Source organism: Salminus brasiliensis, chromosome 5 (assembly GCF_030463535.1).
Source record: "Salminus brasiliensis chromosome 5, fSalBra1.hap2, whole genome shotgun sequence".
Lineage (NCBI taxonomy): Eukaryota > Metazoa > Chordata > Actinopteri > Characiformes > Bryconidae > Salminus > Salminus brasiliensis.
This window is the reverse complement of record NC_132882.1, coordinates 104,421-116,704: the sequence shown is the minus strand read 5'-3', so window position 1 is coordinate 116,704 and position 12,284 is coordinate 104,421. Positions and strand designations below refer to the sequence as shown.

The 12,284-nt window shown below is 36.1% G+C and overlaps 1 protein-coding gene across 5 annotated transcripts in view; it reads right to left on the bottom strand.

Moving 5' to 3' along the window:
- The window catches only part of ankfn1b (ankyrin repeat and fibronectin type III domain containing 1b), a 151,964-nt gene that overhangs the window by 37,888 nt on the left and 101,792 nt on the right, over window positions 1-12,284 (bottom strand). For all 5 annotated transcript variants that reach the window (XM_072679182.1, XM_072679181.1, XM_072679180.1 and 2 more), the window contains 4 exons: window positions 10,552-10,749; window positions 10,317-10,430; window positions 8,360-8,457; window positions 7,785-7,875 (listed from right to left, as the gene is read on the bottom strand). In XM_072679182.1, coding sequence (XP_072535283.1) covers window positions 7,785-7,875; window positions 8,360-8,457; window positions 10,317-10,430; window positions 10,552-10,749 — 501 coding nt within the window. The remainder of the gene's footprint in view (window positions 1-7,784; window positions 7,876-8,359; window positions 8,458-10,316; window positions 10,431-10,551; window positions 10,750-12,284) is intronic.

The following is a 12,284-nucleotide window of genomic DNA, read 5'->3' as shown; positions in this document are numbered from 1 at the left end:
TAGTGTAATAGTGTACAGTGGGTTTTAATAGTGTAATGGTGTACAGTGGTGTTTAATAGTGTAATAGTGTACAGTGGTTTTTAATAGTGTAATAGTGTACAGTGGGTTTTAATAGTGTAATGGTGTACACTAGGTTTTAATAGTGTACAGTGGGTTTTAATAGTGTAATAGTGTACAGTGGTTTTTAATAGTGTAATAGTGTACAGTGGTGTTTAATAGTGTAATAGTCTACAGTGGGTTTTAATAGTGTAAGAGTGTACAGTGGTGTTTAATAGTGTAATACTGTACAGTGGGTTTTAATAGTGTAATAGTGTACAGTGGTGTTTAATAGTGTACAGTGGGTTTTAATAGTGTAATGGTGTACAGTAGGTTTTAATAGTGTTATAGTCTACAGTGGGTTTTAATAGTGTAATGGTGTACAGTGGTGTTTAATAGTGTAATAGTGTACAGTGGGTTTTAATAGTGTAATGGTGTACAGTGGTGTTTAATAGTGTAATAGTGTACAGTGGTTTTTAATAGTGTAATAGTGTACAGTGGGTTTTAATAGTGTAATGGTGTACAGTAGGTTTTAATAGTGTACAGTGGGTTTTAATAGTGTAATAGTCTACAGTTGGTTTCAATAGTGTAATGGTCTACAGTGGGTTTTAATAGTGTAATAGTCTACAGTTGGTTTCAATAGTGTAATGATGTACAGTGGTGTTTAATAGTGTACAGTGGGTTTTAATAGTGTAATAGTGTACAGTGGTGTTTAATAGTGTAATAGTGTACAGTGGTGTTTAATAGTGTAATGGTCTACAGTGGGTTTTAATAGTGTAATAGTCTACAGTTGGTTTCAATAGTGTAATGATATACAGTGGTGTTTAATAGTGTACAGTGGGTTTTAATAGTGTAATAGTGTACAGTGGTTTTTAATAGTGTAATAGTGTACAGTGGTGTTTAATAGTGTAATAGTCTACAGTGGGTTTTAATAGTGTAAGAGTGTACAGTGGTGTTTAATAGTGTAATACTGTACAGTGGGTTTTAATAGTGTAATAGTGTACAGTGGTGTTTAATAGTGTAATAGTGTACAGTGGGTTTTAATAGTGTAATGGTGTACAGTAGGTTTTAATAGTGTTATAGTCTACAGTGGGTTTTAATAGTGTAATGGTGTACAGTGGTGTTTAATAGTGTAATAGTGTACAGTGGGTTTTAATAGTGTAATGGTGTACAGTGGTGTTTAATAGTGTAATAGTGTACAGTGGTTTTTAATAGTGTAATAGTGTACAGTGGGTTTTAATAGTGTAATGGTGTACAGTAGGTTTTAATAGTGTACAGTGGGTTTTAATAGTGTAATAGTGTACAGTGGGTTTTAATAGTGTAATGGTGTACAGTGGTGTTTAATAGTGTAATAGTGTACAGTGGTTTTTAATAGTGTAATAGTGTACAGTGGTGTTTAATAGTGTAATAGTGTACAGTTGTGTTTAATAGTGTAATGGTCTACAGTGGGTTTTAATAGTGTAATAGTCTACAGTTGGTTTCAATAGTGTAATGGTCTACAGTGGGTTTTAATAGTGTAATAGTCTACAGTTGGTTTCAATAGTGTAATGATGTACAGTGGTGTTTAATAGTGTACAGTGGGTTTTAATAGTGTAATAGTGTACAGTGGTGTTTAATAGTGTAATAGTGTACAGTGGTGTTTAATAGTGTAATAGTGTACAGTGGTGTTTAATAGTGTAATGGTCTACAGTGGGTTTTAATAGTGTAATAGTCTACAGTTGGTTTCAATAGTGTAATGATATACAGTGGTGTTTAATAGTGTACAGTGGGTTTTAATAGTGTAATAGTGTACAGTGGTTTTTAATAGTGTAATAGTGTACAGTGGTGTTTAATAGTGTTATAGTCTACAGTGGGTTTTAATAGTGTAATAGTCTACAGTGGTGTTTAATAGTGTAATAGTGTACAGTGGTGTTTAATAGTGTAATAGTCTACAATGGGTTTTAATAGTGTAATGGTGTACAGTGGGTTTTAATAGTGTAATGGTGTACAGTGGGTTTTAATAGTGTAAGAGTGTACAGTGGTGTTTAATAGTGTAATACTGTACAGTGGGTTTTAATAGTGTAATAGTGTACAGTGGTGTTTAATAGTGTAATAGTGTACAGTGGGTTTTAATAGTGTAATGGTGTACAGTAGGTCTTAATAGTGTTATAGTCTACAGTGGGTTTTAATAGTGTAATGGTGTACAGTAGGTCTTAATAGTGTTATAGTCTACAGTGGGTTTTAATAGTGTAATGGTGTACAGTGGTGTTTAATAGTGTAATAGTGTACAGTGGGTTTTAATAGTGTAATGGTGTACAGTGGTGTTTAATAGTGTAATAGTGTACAGTGATTTTTAATAGTGTAATAGTGTACAGTGGGTTTTAATAGTGTAATAGTCTACAGTTGGTTTCAATAGTGTAATGATGTACAGTGGTGTTTAATAGTGTACAGTGGGTTTTAATAGTGTAATAGTGTACAGTGGTTTTTAATAGTGTAATAGTGTACAGTGGTGTTTAATAGTGTAATAGTGTACAGTGGGTTTTAATAGTGTAATGGTCTACAGTGGGTTTTAATAGTGTAATAGTCTACAGTGGGTTTTAATAGTGTAATGGTGTACAGTGGGTTTTAATAGTGTAATGGTCTACAGTGGGTTTTAATAGTGTAATAGTGTACAGTGGTGTTTAATAGTGTAATAGTGTACAGTGGTGTTTAATAGTGTAATAGTCTACAGTGGGTTTTAATAGTGTAATGGTCTACAGTGGGTTTTAATAGTGTAATAGTCTACAGTGGGTTTTAATAGTGTAATAGTCTACTGTTGGTTTTAATAGTGTAATGGTGTACAGTGGGTTTTAATAGTGTAATAGTCTACAGTGGGTTTTAATAGTGTAATAGTCTACAGTGGGTTTTAATAGTGTAATGGTGTACAGTGGGTTTTAATAGTGTAATAGTCTACAGTGGGTTTTAATAGTGTAATGGTGTACAGTGGTGTTTAATAGTGTAATAGTGTACAGTGGGTTTTAATAGTGTAATGGTGTACAGTGGTGTTTAATAGTGTAATAGTGTACAGTGGGTTTTAATAGTGTAATGGTGTACAGTGGGTTTTAATAGTGTAATGGTGTACAGTGGGTTTTAATAGTGTAATAGTCTACAGTGGGTTTTAATAGTGTAATGGTCTACAGTGGGTTTTAATAGTGTAATAGTGTACAGTGGTGTTTAATAGTGTAATAGTCTACAGTGGGTTTTAATAGTGTAATAGTCTACAGTGGTGTTTAATAGTGTAATAGTGTACAGTGGGTTTTAATAGTGTAATGGTGTACAGTGGGTTTTAATAGTGTAATAGTCTACAGTGGGATTTAATAGTGTAATGGTGTACAGTAGGTTTTAATAGTGTAATAGTGTACAGTGGGTTTTAATAGTGTAATGGTGTACAGTAGGTTTTAATAGTGTAATAGTCTACATTGGGTTTTAATAGTGTAATGGTGTACAGTGGTGTTTAATAGTGTAATAGTGTACAGTGGGTTTTAATAGTGTAATGGTGTACAGTGGTGTTTAATAGTGTAATAGTGTACAGTGGTCTTTAATAGTGTAATAGTGTACAGTGGTGTTTAATAGTGTAATAGTGTACAGTGGTGTTTAATAGTGTAATGGTGTACAGTGGGTTTTAATAGTGTAATAGTGTACAGTGGGTTTTAATAGTGTAATAGTGTACAGTGGTGTTTAATAGTGTAATAGTGTACAGTGGGTTTTAATAGTGTAATGGTGTACAGTAGGTTTTAATAGTGTACAGTGGGTTTTAATAGTGTAATAGTGTACAGTGGGTTTTAATAGTGTAATGGTGTACAGTGGTGTTTAATAGTGTAATAGTGTACAGTGGTTTTTAATAGTGTAATAGTGTACAGTGGTGTTTAATAGTGTAATAGTGTACAGTTGTGTTTAATAGTGTAATGGTCTACAGTGGGTTTTAATAGTGTAATAGTCTACAGTGGGTTTTAATAGTGTAATAGTCTACAGTTGGTTTCAATAGTGTAATGATGTACAGTGGTGTTTAATAGTGTACAGTGGGTTTTAATAGTGTAATAGTGTACAGTGGTTTTTAATAGTGTAATAGTGTACAGTGGTGTTTAATAGTGTAATAGTGTACAGTGGTGTTTAATAGTGTAACGGTCTACAGTGGGTTTTAATAGTGTAATAGTCTACAGTTGGTTTCAATAGTGTAATGATGTACAGTGGTGTTTAATAGTGTACAGTGGGTTTTAATAGTGTAATAGTGTACAGTGGTTTTTAATAGTGTAATAGTGTACAGTGGTGTTTAATAGTGTAATAGTCTACAGTGGGTTTTAATAGTGTAATAGTCTACAGTGGTGTTTAATAGTGTAATAGTGTACAGTGGTGTTTAATAGTGTAATAGTCTACAATGGGTTTTAATAGTGTAATGATGTACAGTGGGTTTTAATAGTGTAATGGTGTACAGTGGGTTTTAATAGTGTAAGAGTGTACAGTGGTGTTTAATAGTGTAATACTGTACAGTGGGTTTTAATAGTGTAATAGTGTACAGTGGTGTTTAATAGTGTAATAGTGTACAGTGGGTTTTAATAGTGTAATGGTGTACAGTAGGTTTTAATAGTGTTATAGTCTACAGTGGGTTTTAATAGTGTAATGGTGTACAGTGGTGTTTAATAGTGTAATAGTGTACAGTGGGTTTTAATAGTGTAATGGTGTACAGTGGTGTTTAATAGTGTAATAGTGTACAGTGGTTTTTAATAGTGTAATAGTGTACAGTGGGTTTTAATAGTGTAATGGTGTACAGTAGGTTTTAATAGTGTACAGTGGGTTTTAATAGTGTAATAGTGTACAGTGGGTTTTAATAGTGTAATGGTGTACAGTGGTGTTTAATAGTGTAATAGTGTACAGTGGTTTTTAATAGTGTAATAGTGTACAGTGGTGTTTAATAGTGTAATAGTGTACAGTTGTGTTTAATAGTGTAATGGTCTACAGTGGGTTTTAATAGTGTAATAGTCTACAGTTGGTTTCAATAGTGTAATGGTCTACAGTGGGTTTTAATAGTGTAATAGTCTACAGTTGGTTTCAATAGTGTAATGATGTACAGTGGTGTTTAATAGTGTACAGTGGGTTTTAATAGTGTAATAGTGTACAGTGGTGTTTAATAGTGTAATAGTGTACAGTGGTGTTTAATAGTGTAATAGTGTACAGTGGTGTTTAATAGTGTAATGGTCTACAGTGGGTTTTAATAGTGTAATAGTCTACAGTTGGTTTCAATAGTGTAATGATATACAGTGGTGTTTAATAGTGTACAGTGGGTTTTAATAGTGTAATAGTGTACAGTGGTTTTTAATAGTGTAATAGTGTACAGTGGTGTTTAATAGTGTAATAGTCTACAGTGGGTTTTAATAGTGTAATAGTCTACAGTGGTGTTTAATAGTGTAATAGTGTACAGTGGTGTTTAATAGTGTAATAGTCTACAATGGGTTTTAATAGTGTAATGGTGTACAGTGGGTTTTAATAGTGTAATGGTGTACAGTGGGTTTTAATAGTGTAAGAGTGTACAGTGGTGTTTAATAGTGTAATACTGTACAGTGGGTTTTAATAGTGTAATAGTGTACAGTGGTGTTTAATAGTGTAATAGTGTACAGTGGGTTTTAATAGTGTAATGGTGTACAGTAGGTCTTAATAGTGTTATAGTCTACAGTGGGTTTTAATAGTGTAATGGTGTACAGTAGGTCTTAATAGTGTTATAGTCTACAGTGGGTTTTAATAGTGTAATGGTGTACAGTGGTGTTTAATAGTGTAATAGTGTACAGTGGGTTTTAATAGTGTAATGGTGTACAGTGGTGTTTAATAGTGTAATAGTGTACAGTGATTTTTAATAGTGTAATAGTGTACAGTGGGTTTTAATAGTGTAATAGTCTACAGTTGGTTTCAATAGTGTAATGATGTACAGTGGTGTTTAATAGTGTACAGTGGGTTTTAATAGTGTAATAGTGTACAGTGGTTTTTAATAGTGTAATAGTGTACAGTGGTGTTTAATAGTGTAATAGTGTACAGTGGGTTTTAATAGTGTAATGGTCTACAGTGGGGTTTAATAGTGTAATAGTCTACAGTGGGTTTTAATAGTGTAATGGTGTACAGTGGGTTTTAATAGTGTAATGGTCTACAGTGGGTTTTAATAGTGTAATAGTGTACAGTGGTGTTTAATAGTGTAATAGTGTACAGTGGTGTTTAATAGTGTAATAGTCTACAGTGGGTTTTAATAGTGTAATGGTCTACAGTGGGTTTTAATAGTGTAATAGTCTACAGTGGGTTTTAATAGTGTAATAGTCTACTGTTGGTTTTAATAGTGTAATGGTGTACAGTGGGTTTTAATAGTGTAATAGTCTACAGTGGGTTTTAATAGTGTAATAGTCTACAGTGGGTTTTAATAGTGTAATGGTGTACAGTGGGTTTTAATAGTGTAATAGTCTACAGTGGGATTTAATAGTGTAATGGTGTACAGTGGGTTTTAATAGTGTAATAGTGTACAGTGGGTTTTAATAGTGTAATGGTGTACAGTGGGTTTTAATAGTGTAATAGTCTACAGTGGGATTTAATAGTGTAATGGTGTACAGTGGGTTTTAATAGTGTAATAGTGTACAGTGGTGTTTAATAGTGTAATAGTTTACAGTGGGTTTTATTAGTGTAATGGTGTACAGTAGGTTTTAATAGTGTAATAGTCTACAGTGGGTTTTAATAGTGTAATGGTGTACAGTGGTGTTTAATAGTGTAATAGTGTACAGTGGGTTTTAATAGTGTAATGTGTACAGTGGTGTTTAATAGTGTAATAGTGTACAGTGGGTTTTAATAGTGTAATAGTGTACAGTGGGTTTTAATAGTGTAATGTGTACAGTGGTGTTTAATAGTGTAATAGTGTACAGTGGGTTTTAATAGTGTAATGGTGTACAGTGGTGCATAACAGTGTAATAGCGTGCCACAGTGAGTCATTCAGTATCCACCTAGTGTCCGTAGTCCGTAGACACACACACACAAACACACACACACACACAGTAAACAGGCTGATGTGCCGGTGGCTCCGCTGGGGGGAGGGGACACACACTCTATTCCCGGAATGCCCAATACAGACACTCTCTTTACACCAAACAACCCGCCAGAGTGTGTATTTGTATGTGTGTGTGTGTGTGTGTGTATGTGTGTGTGTGTGTGTGTAGAGCTCTTAAAAAATGTGTATTCGGAAACATATGTATGTGTGAGAAGCAGTTGCAGACTCAAAGCATCGTGAATGTGAATGTGTGTGTGTGTGTGTGCGAGAGAGAGAGAGAGAGAGAGAGAGAGAACGGGTGTATAAGAGCCGTTCTGTCTGCTACTTTACAGCTCTCTCATAGACATGCAAATATTTCCAGTGGGAGTTGAAATGGAAAACACAAACACACACATCTAAATTAACACGCACACACACACAAACACATACTCACACATACACACACCTCAAAATGCCAGCAAAAAAGAGTGCCTGTCCTCACAAACATAAAAACAAGGATACAAACACTGCAGCCTTAAAGCCAATAACAAAAATGCACACACACACACACACACACACATACACACACACACATACACATACACACACACACATACACACACACGTTTGTATGTTGTGTACTGTATATGTAGGTTTAAGGTAACAACTTAGGAAAGTACTAATAGCATGATTTTTTGTTTGAGAGTGTGTATTTCAGTGTGTGTGCGTGTGTACTCACTGGAAGGTATAGCACAAGCTGGTACAGAAATCTGTGGTGAGCTCCATCCCTTCATGTTATACGCAAACACCTGGATGTAGTAAGGCACACCCTGCAGTGTGTACACGCACACACAATAATTAATACAGTAATTAAAACAAATACAACACACTGCAATGTGTGAAATGATGAGTATTATTTTGTGTAGGTTTGCGCAACAGCATTAATGCACAGTTTTGTAAAACAACATGCATAGGTGTGTAAATGTGTGAAGTTGTAACAGTGCAGTGTTGTGTGTAGCAGTAGTGTAATTTAAAAGTGTGTATAAGTGTAATTTCATGGAGAGAGTATAGATGTACATATCAACTGTGTAATGTGTAGTAAAGTGTAGTGGTGTAAAACTACTACATGAGTAGTTGTGTGTTGTGATCATTAATAATTGTGTGTGTAAAAAGGTGTGTTAAAATGTCTAATAGTGTGAAATATATCAGTATATATGAATAGTGTGTATGAGTGAATGGTGGTGTGTATAAAGAGTTTCATTGTGTGTGTGTGTGTGTGTGTGTGTGTGTAAGTGTGAGTAGGTGTATACTCACAGTTGTTAGTCCTGTGATGTCACACTGTAGTTGACTTGTGTCCTCAATCACCATCTCACCCAGCGGAGGAGTAAAGCACTGAGAACCACTCCACATAACTGAAACACACACACACACACACACACACCTTCCTTATCAGAACTAATTCCTTTATCACAAATCAATAACTCCTCTATGATTAATCACTAACATATCTATCAATAAGCTGTAATATCTCTATCACTAATATCTCTATCACTAATATCTCTATTACTAATATCAAAATTACTAATATCAAAATGACTAATATCAAAATGACTAATAGCTGTATGACTAATATATCTATCACTAATATCTCTATCATTAATACAGTTGTGCTCAAAAGTGTACATACTCCGGCAGATTTTTTTCTTCTTGGCCTTTTTTCAGAGAATATGATAACGATATGATAACACACACTTTTTCCACTCATGGTTAGTGGTTCGGTGAAGCCATTTATTGTCAAAGAGAATTGTGTTTTCTCTTTAAATCATAATGACAACCAAAAACATCCAAATGACCCTGATCAAAAGTTCACATACCCCAGTTCTTAATACCGGGTATTGCTCCCTCTAACATCAGTGACAGCTTGAAGTCTTTTGTGGTGGTTGTGGATGAGGCTTTTTATTTTCTCAGATGGTAAAGCTGCCCATTCTTCTTGCCAAAAAGCCTCCAGCTCCTGTAAATTCCTGGGCTGTCTTGCATGAACACTCTCCCCAGAGTGGCTCAATGATATTGAGGCCAAGAAATATCACTAATCACTAATATCTTTACCAGTATTATCTGTATCACTAATTACAAATACCTCTACTACTATCTCTATCATTAATAACTATCACTAATCACTAATATCTCACACATATCTCTTTCATTAATCACTAATATATGACTAATATCTCTTTCACTAATCACTAATATCTCTACCACTATTATCTCTATTCCTACTCACTAATATATCTATCACTAATATCTCTACCACTATTATCTCTATTCCTACTCACTAATATATCTATCACTAATATCTCTACCACTATTATCTCTATTCCTACTCACTAATATATCTATCACTAATATCTCTATCATTAATAACGCTATCCCTAATCACTAATATATCTATCACTAATATCTCTATCATTAATAACGCTATCCCTAATCACTAATATATCACACATATCTCTATCACTAATCACTAATATCTCTACCACTATTATCTCTATTACTACTCACTAATATATCTATCACTAATATCTCTATCATTAATAACGCTATCCCAATCACTAATATATCTATCACTAATATCTTTATCATTAATAACGCTATCCCAATCACTAATATATCTATCACTAATATCTTTATCATTAATAATGCTATCCCTAATCACTAATATATCACACATATCTCTATCACTAATCACTAATATCTCTACCACTATTATCTCTATTACTACTCACTAATATATCTATCACTAATATCTCTATCATTAATAACGCTATCCCAATCACTAATATATCTATCACTAATATCTTTATCATTAATAATGCTATCCCTAATCACTAATATATCACATATCTCTATCACTAATCACTAATATCTCTACCAGTAATAATGCTATCACTAATCACTAATATATCTATCACAAATTTCTCTATCAATATTAACTAAGAGTGTGAGTGTGTGAGAGAGTGAGTGTGTGAGAGTGAATGTTAGAGAGTGTGTGTGTGTGTGAGAGAGTAAACATTTGATAGATTGTGTGTGAGAGTGTGAGAGAGTGTGAGTGTGTGAGAGTGTGATTATGTGTGAGTGTGTGTGAAAGAGTGAGAGAGTGTGAGATAGTGAGTGTGTGTGTGTGTATGTATGTGAGAGAGAGAGAGAGAGAGAGAGAGAGAGAGTGAGTGTGTGTGTGTGTTGGGGTGATGGTGAGGAATTAAAGATCACTGACCACGATACTTGGTGACAACAGCAGAGTTGAGGCAGATCGGCTCCTGGAAGTGAACTGTGAGGCTGGAGGAGCCACTTACACACACACACACTTCACTGGGGGGGTCAGGGGGGCCTATTCACACACACACACACACACACACACACACACACACACAAACACACACACACACAGTATTTTGTACAGTCACAGTATTGTAATTTTGTGTGTGAGTGAGCGTGTGTGTGTTACTCACTAGCATGCGTGTATCCAGTCTGCATGCGTTTATAAAGGCGCAGCCTCCACTCCCAGGCCTTTAGCTGTCGCTCTCTGTCTGACTCCTCCCTCTCTACTGGCCCCACCCCTGTTACCTGGGCAACCAGTTCAGACACCCGAAGCTCTGCCTCCTGCACCAGAGCAGCCAGGTGCAGTGCCCGGCTCTCTGGACTCACAACTATACACACACACACACACACACACACACAGACACACACAGACGAGGTAAGTCAGCAGTGCAGGTGACGGTCGTTAAATACAGTCATTAAATGAGCTTCAGTCCACATTTACTCTCTATAACTACAGGGGCTCCAGGGAAGGATGATGCCTGGACAGGGGGTCTCATGGGGCCTCAAACCAGAAGGCCTGAGGAGTAGTCTGGAGAGTCCACTGTAGACATGAAGATCAGATTAATGACGATCAGTATGAATATGTCAATAAATGATTAAACGCTCTCTGGTCTCCGAGCCTCAGGGGGTGTTGCTGCTGCTCCAGCAGATTGCGGACGTGGTGTGTAAGAGTGTGTTAGTGTTTTCTCTCCCATCCGTGCAGAATTATCATCAACCCTCTGTTTTACTGCGCTTGTATTTGTTCAATTATTTGCTTTAACGGCTGGTGGCCTTACAGTTAGTGGAAGAGATCACCTGAGAGCAGTGAATGAGTCTCAGGTGACTGTCGTATAAAGACTGGAAACTACAGCCTCTGGTTGGTCAGAGCACTGACACAAAAAAAGTCCAAGTTACTGAACATCTCCTGAGAGGGACTCTGAGTACGAGACCTGTTGGCCGGGTTCGTCAGCAGTCAGGGCTTTATGGGAGAGCAGCACACAGAGAGATACACTTCCTCTACAGTTCATCCAGAGGCCTGTGGGAGCTCAACTGGACAAAGGTTCTATGGTGTGATGATCATCAGACTGGACAATGTGTTTGGGGGACATATATTTATATTTATAGAAATCTGCTTTCACTTTGACATGAAAGAGTCTTTGTTAAAAGGGGAAATTATACTGATGTCACAGTTGTGGAGCTTGGAGGCAGAGGTGGGTGCGAAGGTGGAGGCAGAGGTGGACGTAAATGCTGGTTGATTTATTAGAAATAACAAAACAAAACAAAGCAAACCAAAAATTCAGAAACACAAACTGAAAAATAAAGCAACAAAACAAACAAACACACAGGATCCAAACAAGCAACACACACCACCAACTAACGGCACCCTGGGGAGGCCATGAAAGGAGGCACGGGTGGGAACACTAATGAAAAGGCGGGACTAAGGCGGAGACAAGGAACAAACACAGATAGGAGTGTAATAATGAGCACATGGGGACAGACAGGATGAAGGTGTGTCACCGGACGCTTTAGCCCAAACAGAGCACACACTGACCTCAGATCAGAACCTCAGCTTGTTACTGTGAGCTTTACCTTTATCATCAGCCAGAGGAGAACAGGTTCCTCTTCTAAGTCTTAGGTTCTCCTGTGGTTCTCTTATTACAGGTTAGAACCTGGACCTCTGTCAAGCTGCGTGTGATGTTCACTGATAAAATCACTACATATAAATCTATAAATTTTATAAATATGAACACACAAGCCTAGTAAAAGCTCTACAGAAACACACGTTCCTGAACACACACACCCTCAACATGGCAGCATTACTGGAGCACTGGCAGCAGGAAACAGACTGCTGGTGTGCACAGTGTGTGTACAGTTTGTATGTCTG